Genomic DNA, 18,169 nt, shown 5'->3' on the forward strand with positions numbered 1-18,169 from the left:
GCCCTGGCCAACGGCACTGTGTTCTTGGAAAAGGTCCCCTAAGACCCTTCGTCCTTCTGGCCGTCTGCGAACCACAGGGGGGTCTGGCCCACCACGCCAGCGCCCCGACCTCGTGCTTCCAGTCTGCACCGCCGTGAGAGGCTGTGTGTAAGCTGCCCCACTGGAGGGGACAGAGGCACCCGCTCCGGCCACCAGCCCCCTCCTCACTGGGATGAAGCCCCTCAGTCCTCCTGTTTCCCATGTGATCGCAGCCAGGACACCGGGCACTGTGCGGGGAAGGGGTGGCCTCTGCGCAGCCACCTGTAGGAGGCCCCGAGGCTGGCCCCCTTGTGCACCTGCAGTGTCCCACCATCACTCGCCCACTGCCACAGGTGAGGCACTGTGGGAACGGGGGGCTGTGTCCCTGCCTGTTGGCACCTGAGGCCTCCGTCCCCCAGGAGACCCCCATCAGACTCTGTCCCAGACAACGGTTTTATTGGATGCTGTCCCCGAGGCCTCCTTTGCAGGCCCCCTGCGTGCATGCAGGTGGGAAACCTTCCCTGAGGCATGAAAGAGCAACACTATAAATGGGGCACTTAGGGCCCAACCCTAGCCAGTAAGTCCTTCTGGCCAGAGCACCAACTTGGAGAAGACAGGGTTGGCCTCTCTAGGGCTCTCCCTGGCTCTAGACGCTTTCTGGAACCTTGGCCAGCCCGGATAGAACTGGGGCGGCAGAGCCAGCCCAGCTCCCCCCAACCCCTCCAGCCCAGGCTCCACAACTCCGCGTCTGACCCCCGGGTGCTCAGCAGCAGCTTGGCCTCTGTCAGAGCGCGGGGCCCAGCCCTGGGCCGCTGCCCGGGCCGTTGCTCGGGCCGTCACTGGGGCCCTCGGTGGCCACTCTGGACTTGCTCTTGCCCTTCTGGAGTACGTAGGCAGACGGCCCCAAGCGCAGGATCTTCCCACTGCCCAGACACTCATCCCCTTTGTAAAAGACGGCAAACTAAAAAGGAAAGAAGCCCAGGTCACAGCAGCGGGGCCCAGCCAGGCCCACCAGCCAGGATGCGGGTCCGTAGCTGCTGGGCTGGAGGGGGGCGGGGGGCGGCGGAGGGCAGGCCAAGACGGGGCAGCCAGGCCCTCCCAGTAGCCAAGCAGGACCAGGCATCACTGGTGTGGCTGGGAGGGGCAGGCTGGGCACAGAGCTGGCTCGGCTCCCACCCACTCCACCCCTCAGCCCCCCACCCCGCGAACCGGGTGCTCCAGTGGGGAGAAGGGCAGCCATCCCTCCCAGGCATGAAACCCGCCGGCCAGAGCCCTCTCAGCCACACGGGCACTGACGAGGGACAGCCGAGCAGGTGCCAAAGCCCATCTTGTGCACAAGGCCGGGCTCGCCCCACTCACCTGTCCCAGGGCCAGGGCCCGCACAGCCTTCACAGCTGTCACCCACACCGTGCCGTCTTGATTGAGGGTCAGCACACAGGGCACTGTGAAGAGGGGAGGGGGTCCTTGGAGGGGGCACTGGCCTTTCCATGCATGGCCAGTCCCAGGTCTCGCACACCCAGCCCCGGGGGCAGGGGGAGCACCAGGCAGCGGGGGCAAGAGCTTCTCCGGGAAGCTAGGGGCAGGGGCCATGGGGGGCTCAGCGCCACCTGCTGCCCGGCCTGCCATACCTGCACCTCTGGAGCTGACCAGGGAGGCCACTCTGGGCCTCAGAGCCGCCCGGTGCAGGCTCCTCGGGAAGGCAGGTGAAGAGGGGGTTCTGAACATGTTATGCAATCCGAGCCAGGGGGACATTCCGCCCCAAGTCCAATGATGCTCCTACACTGGGGCTCCTCTGAAGGGACCCTCCCGCTCAGTCACCTAGCGCCATCTGGTGGCGGAACCGGAAGTGGCACTCCATCATTTTGTCCCGGACCAGGGCGGCAGGCGGCTCCTCCGCAATCCAGTGCACGCGGTTGGTCCGCAGCAGGTCCCTGTAGAGAGCCGGGTGGTCTGTCCGGGGTGCCTGCGGAGCGGATCGCGCGGGTCAGGACCCCGAAGCCCCTGGCAGAAGGGCCCCCACCCCGAGCCGGCCACCGTGCTTCGTCAGCAGCAACCCTAACAGCATGCTCACTGCTGGCTGCAGTATCTGCCACAGAAATGCGACGGCCCATCCCCCAGCGTTCTGGTCCCCACTCTGCACAGGAGGGAAAGTGTCTCGTCACAGCACTCTGCCGGTGAGCTCCAGGCTCAAGTCTCCCCACCTGCCGGGCATGGGCCCACCATGCAGCTGGCCTGTCTCAGAAAGGTCACCGCAGGAAGCCCATCAAACACCGAGTGGCTGGGGAGGAAGGGACAGGGCCGGCTCCCAGGGGGCTGTGCTGAGGCCATCTGCCTCTGAGGCTCCTGTCCCCAGGCCCCAGCCAGGGATACCCACATGCGGACGTCAGCTGATGACATATTGGTCTTCTCAGAGCAAAAGAGACCACTGAAATTTTACACTAAAATCACTTTAATTCATGCATGAGCACAATCCCTGTTATGCCTACAGCTCTTCTTGGAAGGACATGCCCCAGAATCAGCAGGCCGGGTCTGCTGGCCTCTCACTGCCTGTGTCTAAGACAAGGTCCTTCAGCTTTGTGACAGAGCACGGGATGGCATCCAGGTCTCTTAAGCCAGGGCCTCTCAACCTTGGTATGACGGGTCTGAGACCACATCATTCTGTCAGGGAGTAGGGGCTCTCCTCTCCTGTGGGATGTCAGCAGCACTCCTGGCCTCCACCCATCAGATACTGTAGGGATACCGCCAAGTGTTCCGGGGTACAGGGCAAACTCCCCCCCCTTGGCGAAGCCCTGCTCTAGAGCCCAGGGATGGTGTCCTAGGTCACAGTTGTTCAGGGCCCCATGGGGGCACACAAACCAGTTTGGCACTGGCTCGGCCACTTCCAACTGTTCAGCAATGACTTGCAGGAGCCAATGATGTGCAAGCCCCGTCCTAAGCACTACAGGGCCTTCAGCCTCTTTTGTAAAGTCAGAAAAATAATCCGTATTCCCAGCAATTAACATCACGTTTACTAGTGTGGCCAACATACAGTAAGACCCTGATAAGTACCTTCAACAAAATCCTTCTGGTACCTTGGGCCAATCCCAGGAGGACGCAGAGGAAAGGCAAGGATGGTCCATCAATCACTGCTGCTCTGTAGGACTTCACCAGCCCTGCCTGGTCTCACAAACACTGCTGGTTCTGCCAAAAACAGACCTCCGTCACCTGCCTAAAAGGCGAGCCCAACTCACCACAAACACGTCGCCCTTGGTGCCGTCCTTCTCCACCACATACCAGGGCTCGCGGAGACCACCTATCTTGGCTCTCTGGCCCAAAGTATACAGGAACCAACCTACGGGAATACAGTGTCTCAGTGGGTTGGCACCAGCTCCATCTCAAACACCACACCCCTCTTAACTGGGAGGAGAGGATGAGGGGCAGCAGTCTGGAGGCTCTGCCGACCACTGAGAGGTAGCCCGGAGGGGCTGTGTTCTCCTGCCGTGAGCATTAGTCCTGGCCAAGCCAATGAGCTTGTCCCATCCCTTGTTCAGGTCAGGTGAGGCTGTCCCCCGCACCCCGAAAGGAGCAATTCCAGCTGCCAGACCACCTAAACCAGGAGCAGCACAGTTCCTTTAGAACGTGGACTGGGCACTGCTCGAACCCATGAGTCCCTGCCTGCTGAGTGTCCACTACTGGCCCCTCCAACATATGAACCACACTGGGGCCGTGGCATCGGGCTGCCCCCGCTTCTCTGCACATCCCCAACCCCGCAACAAATATCACAAGACCAGATGGCTAAGTCCTGCCCTCCCTAATGGCATTAGTACAGACAGGAACAACCTGAGGGATCACAGTGCCCTGAGCCAGACTGCCGGAGGTGCTGGGAGCAGCCGGCAGGCCTGTCCCCAGCAAGGCTGTCACCTCCTCTGTCTCAGGAACACATGGCTTCTCCGCTTGGCTCCCCAGGAGCCTGTGACATCCTGGCCCAGCTCCCTCAACAGGACAGAGGAGCCATCTTCCCAAATTGTCTGTGCATGAGCCAGCAGCACCCCAAGAGCTAGCAGAGTGACAGCATGGCCACCTCGTCTGGGTGTGGTCCCTGCACTGAGGACCGTCAGCCCAGCCAGCCCAGGAGAGTGAGCTGCAGCTGTGCAAGCCCTTCGGACCACTGTTCGTGAGCCACGGAGGAGACAGGGGCCAGTAGGGCCAGAAGCCAAAGCATCCACAGGAAGGTCCAAGGTGGGGGGATTCCAAAGAACCACTTGTGGCCCTGTCCGTGTGTGAGCACCAGCCCCTGTCCCTCCAGCAGGCCAGACACAATCAGGGTCAAGCCCTACCTGGTCCCCAGTCCCTGAGGATGCCCCGAGGACACAGACCCACCAGCAGGATCCCAACACCTGACCTCCCGCCAGGCTGTGAACGCCGGAGCCTGACTTGTCTATCGGAGCCTCCGTACACCAACCCAGTGCAAACTCCCAGTGCTCCCAAAATTGTCTGTGCATGAGCCAGCAGCACCCCAAGGGCAACACCCCTGCCTTATGGGGAAACCCTCTGATCCGTTTCTTTGTCCTAGAGCTGGAAGTTCACACTCTGAATTCAATCAAATGAGCTTCTCTCATCAGGGTGGACTTTTCTGTTCTAATATTTTCTTTTTACACGAAAGATAATTCTATTTACAGGGACACAACACATCACTCAGAGAGTAGCGTCTTTCTGAAGTGGAAGGCATCCCTCTTTATTAGCTGCAATGCTTCACAGAGACCACACATAACACTCGCAGCCAGCCGCCCCCACGTTCCCTCGTGCCCCTGTGCCCCGGTGCACGGGAGGGTTCAGAGCTGACACTTGCCCCACGACTCAGGAAGTTTATGACGAGAAACATCCTGAGGTTGTGTCTCACCTTTGTGTGTTCCCAGAACTTTATTGTCTTCAATAGAAATAAATTTACCAGGTCGAGGCTGTAGATACTAAAAGACAAGCACGTCCTTACTAAGGGATCCAAGTCCACAGCAGAAACGTGGCTCCATTCTTTTGCATCAAAGAATACTTACCTGAAGAATGAAATTTTCAAAATTTCTTTTACCAACGAAACAGATGCCCATGCTCTGAAACAAAAGGAAAATTGACTGTGAGGTTAAGAAAGAGGCAGGAGGTTCCTGCATGAAAACTAGCACCCAGGCCTCCCCGGGCCTTGCCACCTGCCCTGAGCCTCCCGGGCTGCAGGCCTGGCTCTCCTCAGCCAGCACCCACAGACATCAGCCATGCCCACAAACGGACCTCGAGGGGTTTTAGAACATCTCAAACTCCCAGGGGCTACTTAAGGCCCCCAAGCCTGGACCTGGTGAGTGAGCTAGCAGGGTGACAGCATGGCCACCTCGTCTGGGTGTGGTCCCTGCACTGAGGACCGTCAGCCCAGCCGGCCCAGGAGAGTGAGCTGCAGCTGTGCAAGCCCTTCGGACCACTGTTCGTGAGCCACGGAGGAGACGGGGGCCAGTAGGGCCAGAAGCCAAAGCATCCACAGGAAGGTCCGAGGAAAGAGAGGGCTCCCTCCAGGTGATCTCCTCTAGCCCAGAAGACGAGCAGGAACGTGTGCTCCTGTCACATGGCTCTCTCACCTGCTCTCTGCTTGTGTCTGAGACGTGGCTCCCTCACCTCCCACCACAGAGCCACACCCAGAAACTGAACAGGTAAACAGAGGAACAGAGATGATGGGTAAACGGATGCATGGAAGATCTTCCTTGGGGACAATGACTTGCTGATGAAAAGCACGTGCTCATTCCCAGGAAGACAAAAACAAAGCAGCCTCAGCTAATGGTGACCCAACCCGAGGTGGCCCGACCAGACCGAGCACACCAGGACCATCTCCTAGCACTAGACGTCTGCCACACTGGCTTCACTCTCGTTCCAATGTCCAGGCTCTCCTTGCCTCTGGGCCTTTGCACACGCTCTTCCCACTATCAGAACTATCTCCCCACAATCCTCTCGGTGACACTAAATCTTATCATCCTGAGGTCTCAGGTTGAATTAAATGTTAATTCCTCAGAGCCTGTCTTAGGGTCTAGGCTGATCTAGTTAGAGTTCACTGACGTCTCCTACACATGTTCTAATTTCCCCATGACATGTTTCATGTCTGTCTCCCTTTCCTGTGAGCTCCATTAAGGCAGGACCGAGGGAACCATGTGCTCCTCACCCTATCCTCAGGGGCAAGCACAGCCCCCAGTACAGGAAGGCCCTCGAAGAGGAGAGGCTGGATGAGTGCGTGAAAATGGCAGATCTGCGTGCGAGTAGTGACAGAGCCCGAGATCAGGGCGTCTTAGGGCCCGGTCCCCAATGCCCTGCCTTCCCCTGGCAGGCTGGGCCAAGAGCACTCCAATGAGCCAGCCAGGCTGCTGTGAAAGCTGCCCACCCGAGTGGGGCCAGGGAGACGGAAGGGAGAAGTCGAGTGCACCTCCTACGGCGCATGTGCCCCGGGGTATGACCTGATGTTGCATCCTGGGGAGGAAGCACCCAGCCAGGGCACCGCGTCTCCACAGATCGTGGCCACGGCGCGGCAAGTGTACCTCACTTTGGTCCTACCTCCTTTTTCTGAAGCACGTGATGGAGTCTATTCTCAGCAGCTATTTTCTTGACAAAATCTTTCGTTAGCCCCCCCAGAGGGAAGAGGGTTCTCCGCAGAGCATCTTGGGAAACCTGGCTGAGAAAGAAGGTCTGGTCTTTAAAGCTGTCAGCTGCTTGAAGAAGTTTTACCGCTGCCAAGAGTAAAGAACAGAAGACGTTGCGGGAATAAACATAACGGCACTTGGCTCTGAATCACGTCTTTCCATTAGATTACCCCCGGTCTGTCAGAAACAGAAATCAATACTTAAAAGCAGACCGCCAGGAAAACAAACAACACCCATGCTTGAGGGGAGAAAAGGTCCCACCCCGAATTGATCGGCCATTAAGAATAATTTTACGTGATCGGGAAACTTATTCCAGTTCCCACCCGGGTTATGGTATCTCACCGATCAAACAGCGCACAGCCCTGCGCGTAGAGGTGATGTGACACAGGCCTGAGACACACACAGCCGGGCGGGAGAAAGCAGGACGAGAGGACCCCCAGAGAGCCCCAGGAAGGGGACGGAGGGGGGTCAGCCGTGCTGCTCCCCACGCCCCCCCACCGCCCCAGGCCCAGCTCCAGTCTCAGCGCCTCTGAGCCGTTTCCTTTCCCAAGCAAGCGGGCTCTGTTCAGAGGCACGTGGACATCCACCAGAAGCTCCTCCAGGACCTCTCGACGCCCTGCACCATACAGAACCGCCTCTGGCTAAGGCCACAGCACAGAGGTGTCCCTGACCTTGAGCCCATGACACCATCAGAGGAGGCCCGGCACCACTGCCGGGCCATATCGGACCTGCCTGGTCTGTGCCAGGACTGCCACGATGCAAGCACCAGGCTGCTCACGCTCGCTCACACATTCACGCTACACGAAAGGAAAAGCAGGGAAAGCTACACGAATTCTCAGGACCAGATGCAATGCTGGGAGAGGCTGCTGCACATCACCCTTGGGGCACTACACATGTGCCTGTTGGCCTGGCACGGTCATGGGGAGAACACAGGCTCTGTGGAGGGCACATTCTCCACCTGGGACCTCAAATGTGATTCTCACTTTAGCTGTGGGCGGTTCGATTATCCCCATTTTACAGACGAGGACACTAAGGTTGAGATCAGTGAGGAGGCTCAACAGAACAGTGCACCTGCGGCCTAAGTCCTGGTCCAAAATGTGCTATGTGCAGAGCAACACGAGCAGTCAAAATATGACAACCAGCCAGCCAGTCACCAGGCAGGCAGACTCGTCTACCCAGGGCTGCTTTTTGTTTCAGAAGGAAGCCCGGTCAGGCTGCGCACGGAAGCCTCAGGACACCCGGAGCTGCTGGGTTCTCCTCACGGTTCCCAGTCATTTAAAACAGACTCCAAATCTATTTTTTAAAAGGAGGGCAGCAATCCTAAACACAGAAAGAAACACAGGAGGATGTGCCAGTGCCAAGGACTCCATTCACGCACCCTTGCAATCCATCTGCGGTCAGGCCAGCACTGAGCCCACTTTGCGCAGTGAGGCCTCATCCTCGCCAGGCCTGGGCCCAGGAGCGCTGGCTCTGGGGGCCGACCAACCCAGGCCGGGCTCTCTGCTGCCCCGTGTGCTCAGCCCCCGTGTGCACTCTGCCCCAGGACCCGGACCCAGGCGCAGACCAAGAGGCTCCAGTCCAGGTCTCCAGGGCAACTAAGAATTAAATAAAAAGCTCCAATGTGCCTAGAAAACACGCTGAGGACAAAGACACGCTTGTATTATTACAACAACGCCACATTAAAATTACTCAACAAAACACACGTCAAAGCAATCAGAGAAGTTTCAGAGCGCCCAAGGCCTCACATAAAGGTCCAGACAGGTCTGGAAGGCAAACCATTTTCTAGGAGATAAGCAAAAATGTCTATTCAATATGGAAATAATTCCTTTGGCTACTCAGGACCCTTAAGTCCATGTTTACTTGGTGAATTGTGCTGTGGAGTTCCCAAGCAGCAGGACTTTGCGTTCTTCCCGACAGAGACGCTTCTGGGGAGAGTGGTGCCTGGGGGTGTGAAAGGTGGCCTCTGGAGCAACGGAGAGGGGGCGCCGAGGAAACCTGTCCTCTCTCTTGTCTGGATTGGAGGCCCTAGCAGCAGGCACAGTGGCTACAGGCACCCGAGGGAGACCCTCCCAACAAGGGAGGGAGTGCTATCCCTGTCTGCGTTCAAGTCGGGAAGGTCCTATGCACACCCTCTGCTGTGAATGGGGGAGGGATTAGGACAAAACCAGGGCAGCCAAGCACCCGCCAGCCCCCTCAGGGCTCACATAATACAGCAGACTACCACATGATCGCTGTGGCCTTCCTACCAGCTCGGTGCCATGCAGGACAGAATGGGCGCGGGGCCGGGCACACAGAAAGAGCACAACTGTAGACCTGGATGGACCTGGGCGGAGATCCAGCTCTGCTGCCCAAGGCCCCCCGGTCAATGGCTCCCTGCCTCGGTCCCCTCACCTGCCAGCTAGACAAGCAAACCCAGCTCTGCTCTCAGAGGGGCCAAGTGCCTGGGCTTTGGGGAAAGAGGGCAGGTGCTGCAAGGCAGGCAGGCAGCAGGTCACACTGGGAAAATGCCAGCCTTTCAGCAATCCCACAACGAAGGAATCTTCTTGCTCAAGCGTGGCTCTGAGCCCCTGTTCTGTCTCTCCCTTTGCAATGACATGAATTCCTCTTTTCTACACACGAGTGTATACCAGGACCAGCCAGCAGCATCCCTGATGACAGCTGGGCATTCTTCTAGAAAGGTGAAACCTGGCTCCCTCCAATGATAATAAACCCGATTTGTGTACACAATCTCTGCAAACACATCTTCCACCGGGCCTGAATGTCAGGCAGGCCCCAGCACCTGGGTCACACTGAGGTATGCGCACTTAGTCTTGAGCCCTCGAGAACCTGATGGTAAGTGACAGGGCCTCTGAGTCCTCCAACAATCAACACGTACTTCCTCAAATATCATGGGAATCTTCGAGCCACTCGCAGGGTGAAAAGACCTGGGTAATAAACCACATATACAGGTTCCAGCCAGGCCTCAGCCAGGCGTCCAACCAGCACTTCCCCTGGTGCCCGGCCCCAGGATCCATGGGGAGATGGCCCTCCTGGTAACTGCTTTTCGAAACCAGCAAGCTGGTCTGGAACACATCAAGACCCAGCAGGTGTGCTGGGATGATGACCCACTGCCACACTTCAAAGTTAAGTTCCTCTGTGCACTAAGGTCTGACCCGGGCACGTTCACTTACCATTTCTAACTTCAAATCGATTTCTGAAAAGCCCTTCTGGCCTCCTAATGTGCTTCTGCTGAAAGACTTCCTCATCTTCCAGTGAGGTTCTGGCATAGTGACCTGTGGCGACAGCATCTGCTCCTGGGAAGTTTTTAAAAACACAAGATCAAACTTGAGACTCGCATTTGCTGACCATGGCCACCTCAGGCTCGGGTGTCTCAGGAACGTGCAGACACCAAGCCTTGAGCTGGACGGTCTCCACCGATGGTCCACCTCCCACTCAAACAGGGGAGCCAGAGCGCAGAGACCGCCCTGCCCCGGACATTCTGGTCTACAAGTGGCCTTGAACTCTCCACTTACACGGATACAACCTTGCTACAAGGTTTCACTCCAACTATACCAACCTTTCAAAAGTTAGTATCTATCCGCTCCTTGACTCTAGCTTAGAAACACAGATATGCACACAAAGACTTGGAAAATTGAGGGATCCCTGGGTGGCGCAGCGGTTTGGCGCCTGCCTTTGGCCCAGGGCGCGATCCCGAAGACCCGGGATCGAATCCCACGTCGGGCTCCCGGTGCCTGGAGCCTGTTTCTCCCTCTGCCTGTGTCTCTGCCTGTCTCTCTCTGTGACTATCATAAATAAATAAAAATTAAAAAAAAAAAAAAGACTTGGAAAATTGAAAACACCAAAACGTTCAACTCCAGGAGAATATGAAGTTAAAATGCCATTGCCATTAAGAACAGCATCACTTACGAAGATAAATTTTTCATGACATTGTTAAGTAAGGAAAAAGTACGTAATACTATGATCCCATTTTATTTAGCATACAGAAAAAGATTAAGAATAGGGAAAAGCCCATTCCTTTGATTCTGGGAATTGAAATGATAGACGTGTCTCCCTATTTTCACTCTGTGGTAGTTTTAATTTTCACCGCAGTGAAGGACCATGCAGCATATTCCATTTCTTCTCTCCACATTACACAAAAAAGCGAAATAACCTACCAAGGCACATATCAGTTCATAATCTTTCTTGTAAACATTCCAGATATTCAGTATCACAAAAGACTTTTTTAGGGAGGGGCAGCAAACTGAGTCCCTCCCTCTCCGACTAGACCAGCTCAGAGTAAGACAAAAGAAGCAATGAGAATTAACCGTTGAGGGCGCCTGGCCAGCTCAGTCAGAGGAGGGTGCAGGTCCTGATCTCAAGGGTCATGAGTTCAAGCCCCATGCTGGACACAGAGGCTTACTTAAAAAAATAAGTAAATAAACATTTTACCTATTAAAAAAAGAGGGGGGCAGCCCCGGTGGCGCAGCGGTTTAGCAACGCCTGCAGCCCAGGGCGTGATCCTGGAGACCCTGGATCGAGTCTGTCAGGCTCTCTGCATGGAGCCTGCTTATCCCTCTGCCTGTGACTCTCTCTCTCTCTCTCTGTGTCTCTATGACTAAATAAATAAAATCTTTAAAAAAATAAAAAAATTTTAAAAAAATGAAAAAATTTAAAAAAAGGAAAGTTCTAGTAATACTGGTCTGACGTGGAAGCCATCAGCTACAACTAGAACAAGCAGAAACCACCTCTGTACAGGACCGGGCTCTCCAGTTTGCCATCCTGCATTCCCTGCCCTGAGGCAAATTCTTAGTGATAGAGTTAAAAAAAAGAAAAATTAACTGTTGTATATGGACTATCTGAGAAAGCACATTTGGGACCTCACTGAATCTACTTCCTTCAAGAACTACTTACATGAACCGGTCACCCCCTTCCCGAATAAACGAGATAACACAAGCCCCCTGACATGGCCCACCAGGGCAGACACCCGTGTTTCCTGAAACCCCCAACCATCAGGGGACACCAGACTGTAGGCAGCTGAAGCCCCAGACCCACTCCTCATCTCAGATAAAGATGGATTATTGAACCTAGTCAGCAAACTCAGAATCACCTCTACTCATGTTCAGTTCTGCTATTAAGTCATTCAAATGCATCCAGACTTCTGGAGCCTTTGTTGCGCAGGTTTCACTGTGGCCTGTGAAGCAGGGTCTTGTCACCTCTTTAGCTGCAGGGCCCTGTGTGCTGTGGGCCTGCTTAGGCCACGGTGGCAGTGCTGACAGGACACTACTGCACCACTGGCAATGGACAGTCACATTAATAACCTCTGGGCACGTAGCCAGACATGGCAGGGTGAGCCACAAGGGACAGAAGCAACAGAAAGGCCAGAATCCAGAATTTTGGAGATGGCAGGGCACAGAAGTCAGCTTGCAGGCTTTATGGCAGCGCAGCAGTAGACACCACAGGCAGCCCAAGCGAGCAAGGTGGCCACACAAAGGAACAAGGATGCCCCTATGGGCAGATGGAGAAGAGGAAGGAGAACCATCAGAACAAAGTCTGCAGGCCAGTTGTCTGCGGGTAGCAGGGCCTCAATGGGCTTTCCGAATAGACCACTAAGGGATGCCTGGGTGGTTTAGGTCATGACCCCGGGGTCCTGGGATCCAGCCCCGCATGGCATCGGGCTTCCTGCTCAGTGGGGAGTCTACATCTCCCTCCCTCTCCCTCTGCCCCCCAACTCATGCTCTCTCTCTCACTCTGTTCTGTCAAATAAAAAAAATCTCAAAAAACAAAGCAAAACACTAAAATGTGGCTTCAAATCCAGGGAAAGAGAGGCCCAGAATCCAGAATAAGACACAGACACAGACTTCTTCTCAGGGCAGAGCAGAAAGCCACCCTGGGAAACAAGATAAAGTCTCAGGAGGACTAGCCAAAAGGAGGACTACTAGCAAGAAACAAACGCCGACCTTCCTGAGCTCTAAATAGGGCTCGTGAAATCTCCGCTAAGTATAACCATGCCGGAAATGGAGCTGCTCAAGCAAAGCTGGACCTGCAGGCAAGGTCCGGTGGCCCCAATCTTCGGCTCTCTGCCCGTGACCCCTGCGTTTCCTCAGGACGTTTGGTGCTCTGAACCTACAACACGGTCCCCACACCTGTGAGGTCCACAATGAAGACACACTCCCTCCTCCCTGTGACCCTGTCATTTGCATATTGCCAGAAAGTTCTTTCTTACTCAAAGAAATACAGATTATGGTTTTCACTACTTCCTTTCCTTCTGAAGATGAAACTATTTACCAGAACTTGGCTCCTGGCTATCTCTGAAAACCTTATGATTTTAAAAAGATTAAATGGAAATAGCAGAACAACTTACCGAGATTATCCACGGCATAATGGAAAAAACAACTGAATTTGATGTGCTTGTTGCAAACTATGTCAGGATTGGGAGTCCTTCCTTTTTCATATTCACTTAAAAAATCACTGGAATAGAAAAAAAGATTTTCATTTCTAAGTGTGAAACATTCCTCAAAAAAAAAAATCTGTAGGGGCACCTGGGCGGCTCAGTCAGTTGAGTGCCCAGCTCTTGATTCTAGCTCAGGTCATGATCTCAGAGTCGTAGGATTGAGCCCCACATCAGGCTCAGCAGTGGAACACAGTCTGGCTGGGATTCTCTCTCTCCCTCTGCCCCTCCCCCTACCCCATGTGAGCTCACGCTTTTTTAAAAAAATATTTTATTTATTTATTTGTTCATGAGAGACAGAGAGAGAGAGAGAGAGAGAGACAGAGAGGGAGAGAAAGAGAGGCAGAGACACAGGCAGAGGGAGAAGCAGGCTCCATGCAGGGAGCCCGATGCGGGACTTGATCCCGGGACTCCAGAATCACACCCTGGGCCAAAGGCAGGCACTAAACCACTGAGCCACCCAGGGATCCCCATCAAATAAATAAAATCTTTAAAACTATATTGGTTAAATTACTTAGTTTCTACTTGTCTTACCAAAGCTATAATTTTCTGTAAAATAGGAGAGCTTCAAGAGACAGCCACTGTCAGTGTTTTCATGAAGCATTTGTGTAAAGCCAGCCACTTTCCACTAAAATCTATAATAATGTACAGACCTGGATATAAAGCTCACCTGCCACTCAGACTCAGCAACCATTCCGTCTCCCCAGAGGCTCACAGGATGTGTAGGGAGGGGATGGGACTGACTCACTCAACTCCAGCCTCCCCTGACTTCATCAACAGAGGAAGGCGTGGGTGAAGAGCATGCTGGAGTGAGAGCAGGAATACAATGATCCAGAGCTGCAATTTGGGGCTGTATTAGTCTTTCCACATTCCTGGCCTAGGGACCCAGGGCAGTGGGCAAATAAATGCCAGCAAATACTTCTCCAATGTGACTGACATACCTCTGAGGACCAGCTTCCAGGACACCAAGCATCCTAGTGTACTGGACCCCTGCTCTAACAGGCTGAATGACTAGACATGGGAGGAGGATGGCTCGGCAGCAAGTTCATAGTCTCAGAATCCACTTTAGGAGGATTATGGTGTCTGTTCCAGGAGTTTAAAGTGAGTATTAACGGGTGAGGGGTGCCCAGCTGGCTCAGTTGGAGGAGCATGCAACTCTCAATCTTAGGGTCGGGGGTTTAAGCTTCGCATTGGGCGTACAGATCAGTTAAAAATAAAATATTTTATTTTATTTTTTAAAAAGATTTTATTTATTTATGAGAGAGAGAGAGAGAGAGAGAGAGAAAGAGAGGGGCAGAGACACAGGCAGAGGGAGAAGCAGGCTCCATACAGGAAGCCTGATGTGGGACTCGCTACCGGGACCCCAGGATCATGCCCTGGACCGAAGGCAGGTGCTAAACCACTGAGCCACCCAGGGATCCCAAAATAAAATCTTTTAAAAAGCAAAAGTTAAAGGGTGTACTTTGAGTATCTGTGATCATTTTTCATTGAACCTAAAGCTTTTCGCTCTACAATGGTTACAAACAACAATGCTGACGCTGACCGAGAGGGTGAATGTACGCGGAGTCATAGGCCACATGTGCAGCTTCAACTCCAGCAGGCAATGCCAAACTGTGTTCCTACCACTTCTCAATCCTCTCAGAAAGGGAGAATACTTGTATGGCTCCTTATTTCAATTGTTTAACTGTCAGAAAGTTGTCAAGAGGTTCATGAGAATCCAGGCTTTACTCTCGCTGTGTGTTCACAGCCACCAGAACGTTTTCTAAGAAGTGCTGAATGAACGTGAAAGAGGCTGAACGTTTCCACTGGCTGATGAAAATCATGTTAACCGTTTCCCAAACCGCTTCACAGAAGACAGGTCAGTGGCATCAGTAAAAACCACGGAGCACAGCCTGCTCGGTGAGGGGACAAACCCTGCCTGCACCCCACCAGGGAGACAGCAAGAGGAAAGAACATCTGCACTCTGAGCCCTGAAGGCCAAATGGGCCTTGAACAGAAGAATTCAGAAATCTCTGAGCTAGAGAGTGCTATCAGAGCAGGGAGCGTTCGGAACGATGAGATCACGGAGCACAATCGCAACTCTCCCCACGGGCGACCAGGATGAAACTAGGGCAGAGGGCAGACTGGTCAAAGCCCACCCGGGCTCAGTTAAATGTGAGTCAACCTCCAAAAGATCACATTCACTCACATACTTGCCAAACCTCGTAGTCAAGGGTGAGGTTTAAATTCACCTGGATTTCTTGCTATCACCTTAAACCTTGCAGTACTCAAAGGAACCCCCAAAGCAGCTTTCCCTGCCCACCCAGATTTGATGGTGAAGCTCTCCCTGACTATCTCTCTCCTGCCTCCTACACTCACTCTCGTCAGTCACCAGCCCCACAGCACCGCTTCCAAGTGAGACCCGAGAGCCTCCATCAGAATGAACGGAAACCCTCTCTACTTCACTGTTATTCTCAAGAGCAGATCAAACCTCACCTCTTCCATGAAGCCTTCCGTCAGGAAGTCTGCTCCATATGACACATTTCTCCCTCCTCCGAACCTGCAGCATTTTTATGAAGTCACTGGTACTTCCCACACACCGCTCCCCAGTTACCTCTTTTGAAGGAAACGTGCTCCTCCCCGCCAGGCTGCAAACCCCTACAGAATAGAGCCATAGCTTATCCATCTTTATGTCCCCAAATGCACTGTGCCCAGTACAGAGCAAGCACTTAGAGGTCACCTTTAGTATTATGTCAGATTTTTAAAGTCTTTGTGTTTTGTGTTTTCCTGAGGCGTGCTTCCTTTCTCCAGAAGCCCCTACCTGCTGACCTGCACAGGCATTACTGCTGTGTGGTCAGGGAAGACCTAGCCTTAGCTCTCCCACCCTAAGTTAGCAGCAGAAACAATGCAAGGCTGCTCATAAACCATTAAAGAGACTTCAAGCAGGTGGCATAATAAATAAGAGGCCGGGTACTCTGGATCCTCCCATACACGGTCTCTGGCACCACGGCCAACAGCCTGGGCTGCATGTCACTTGCCTGGCCGCCATGGCAGTCCCTCCCTTGGAAAAGCGGCACAGGCCACCAGGAAGCCTTCTGCGCCTCTGAACGGGACCCACCTGAACACGTCATTCCAGTACTCCTTCACATAGGACACCTGATGGAACGGGATGTCTAGAATCTGGCAGACCCTGTAGGCATCTTCACAGTCTCTGTCAGCAGTGCAAACTCCGTGTTCATCCAGCGAGTCCCAGTTCTTCATGAATACCCCTGTCACTTGGTAGCCTGGGGGAGACAGCAGGCACCAATCAGAGTCCATAATCAGCCCAGGATGAAAAGGCAGGAGTTCCTGAGCTCCCAGGAGCTCCCAGACACACCCCACTCGGCACCACCACCCGTGGGTTCTCCCGGCAGTGCCTGCATTGCTATGCGGCCTTTGGAGTGACTCCCATCTCCGTGCCAGCCGCCGGACTTGGGGGCCGGCCGATGGGCCCAGAGGCTCCCTCCCTAAGCTCCCACAACGCTCTGTAAACACCTCCGTCATCATGGTGCGCTGCCGGACGGCAACTGTTTGCCCGCGTCCCCCAGGTGAGCTAGAAGGCGTGTTTTCATCTTTGTGTCCCTGCCCCGTGTCTGCACAACGCCTAGCACACAGGAGAGGCTCCGCAAAGGAGTGCTGACAGAAGACCAGGAAGTCAACACTTTTCAAAGCAAACAAAAACCACCATTCAGTTATGGGAAAAGTAAACGAATTTCAAAAGTTGTTGCCAGTCATCATCTACAACATAGACTTTTAAGTCATCACACAAGAAGACAATTAAAATCTGGACTATTTTATTACAAAAGCAATACTATGTATCTCTTGATCTATTTTTTTCCTCTTTTTTAAAAAAAGAGTTTGCTTATTTGAGAGAGAGCGAGTACACGCACAAGCGAGGGGAAAGAGAGAAGCGGACTCCCCCTGCTGAGGAGGGAGCCCGATGTGGGGCTCAGTCCCAGGACCCCGGGAACATGGCCTATGCTGAAGCCAGATCCCTGATAGATTGAGCCATACAGGCACCTTTTCCCTCTTCTAACAAAGTAGCCAACCAACTACCAGCAGGACCAGCTCTTAACTTTGCATCATCTTAGAGGACTACTCAGGTGCCTACCCTGCAGGAGAAATGTTTCTTTTTTTTTTTTTAAGATTTTATCTATTTATTTATTCATGATAGACAGAGAGAGAGAGAGAGAGAGGCAGAGACACAGGCAGAGGGAGAAGCGGGCTCCATGCACCGGGAGCCCGACGTGGGATTCGATCCCGGGTCTCCAGGATCGCGCCCTGGGCCAAAGGCAGGCACCAAACCGCTGCGCCACCCAGGGATCCCCAGGAGAAATGTTGTTTAATGTTTCTTCACGTGTAGCCTCAATGCAACAAAAGCCAAGATATTTGACTAAGAGGTTTTAAGTCAGTACTCCAAAGCCCAGAGATTCAGGAGTTAAACCCTCTGTCCCAGTGCCCTGCACGGAACGGGAGCTAAACCAGTGCTTGTAGGAGAGAGAACCCCACATGTGGCTTTAAAAATCCACTCTTCTGGGCAGCCCCGACGGCGCAGCGGTGTGGCGCCGCCCTCAGCCCAGCGTGATCCTGGGGACCCGGGATCGAGCCCTGCCTCGGGCTCCCTGCGTGGAGCCTGCTTCTCCCTCTGCCTGTGTCCCTGCCTGTGTCCCTGCCTCTCCCTCTCTCTGTCTCTCATGAATGCATAAAGCCTGGGATCCCTGGGTGGCTCAGTGGTTTCGCGCTGCCTTCAGCCCTGTGTGCAGGGCGCCGGGGCTCGGGGGAAGGCAGCGCGCGGACATTCCGGGCGCGTCTCGCCGCGGGGCCCGGCAGGACCAGGACCGCCCCCCCGCACTGCCCGGGGAGCCGGGCGCGGCCGCAGGCCCCGAGGAGGGGCCGCTCACCTCTCCGCCTCAGCAGCAGCGCGGCCACTGCGCTGTCCACCCCCCCGGACAGGGCGCACACGACGTGCCGCGCCGCCTGCATCCGCTCGCCGCTGACCTCCCGCAACCTCAGCTGCCGCTTCCGCGCCGCACCGGAAGTCCCGCCCCCGCCGCCGCGGCGACGC

General features: G+C 54.4%; 1 protein-coding gene across 5 annotated transcripts; it reads right to left on the reverse strand.

The window, feature by feature from the left end:
• Positions 1 to 457: 457 nt before the first annotated feature.
• On the reverse strand, positions 458 to 18,158 carry TRMU (tRNA mitochondrial 2-thiouridylase). 5 transcript variants are annotated; one of them, XM_072843508.1, is made up of 11 exons: positions 18,006 to 18,158; positions 16,184 to 16,349; positions 13,000 to 13,106; positions 9,830 to 9,952; positions 6,574 to 6,746; positions 5,049 to 5,102; positions 4,898 to 4,964; positions 3,249 to 3,349; positions 1,837 to 1,981; positions 1,378 to 1,460; positions 458 to 979 (listed from the first exon to the last, which is right to left on the reverse strand). In XM_072843508.1, exons 1-11 carry the CDS (start codon positions 18,085 to 18,087, stop codon positions 803 to 805), a joined length of 1,278 nt encoding a protein of 425 aa, XP_072699609.1. In that variant the 5' UTR covers positions 18,088 to 18,158; the 3' UTR covers positions 458 to 802. The 5 variants fall into 5 exon arrangements, with proteins under 5 accessions (XP_072699609.1, XP_072699611.1, XP_072699612.1 ...); XM_072843510.1 differs by having other exon boundaries at positions 6,574 to 6,687; positions 18,006 to 18,079; XM_072843511.1 differs by lacking the exon at positions 18,006 to 18,158 and adding an exon at positions 15,562 to 15,625 and having other exon boundaries at positions 6,574 to 6,687; positions 16,184 to 16,323.
• Between the last annotated feature and the right edge of the window lie 11 nt (positions 18,159 to 18,169).

The sequence above is a fragment of the Canis lupus genome, chromosome 11 (assembly GCF_048164855.1).
Source record: "Canis lupus baileyi chromosome 11, mCanLup2.hap1, whole genome shotgun sequence".
NCBI classification, from domain to species: Eukaryota; Metazoa; Chordata; class Mammalia; order Carnivora; family Canidae; genus Canis; species Canis lupus.

What these genes read in the sequence shown, in the direction of transcription:
- TRMU (XM_072843508.1), bottom strand. Translation starts at nt 18,087, where the DNA reads ATGCAGGCGGCGCGGCACGTCGTGTGCGCCCTGTCCGGGGGGGTGGAC. An exon ending in TACTGGAATGACGTGTTCAG is followed by an intron (nt 13,107 to 16,183) that starts GTGGGTCCCGTT and finishes TTTCTATTCCAG; the next exon opens with TGATTTTTTAAGTGAATATG. An exon ending in TTGAAAATTTCATTCTTCAG is followed by an intron (nt 4,965 to 5,048) that starts GTAAGTATTCTT and finishes CTTGTCTTTTAG; the next exon opens with TATCTACAGCCTCGACCTGG.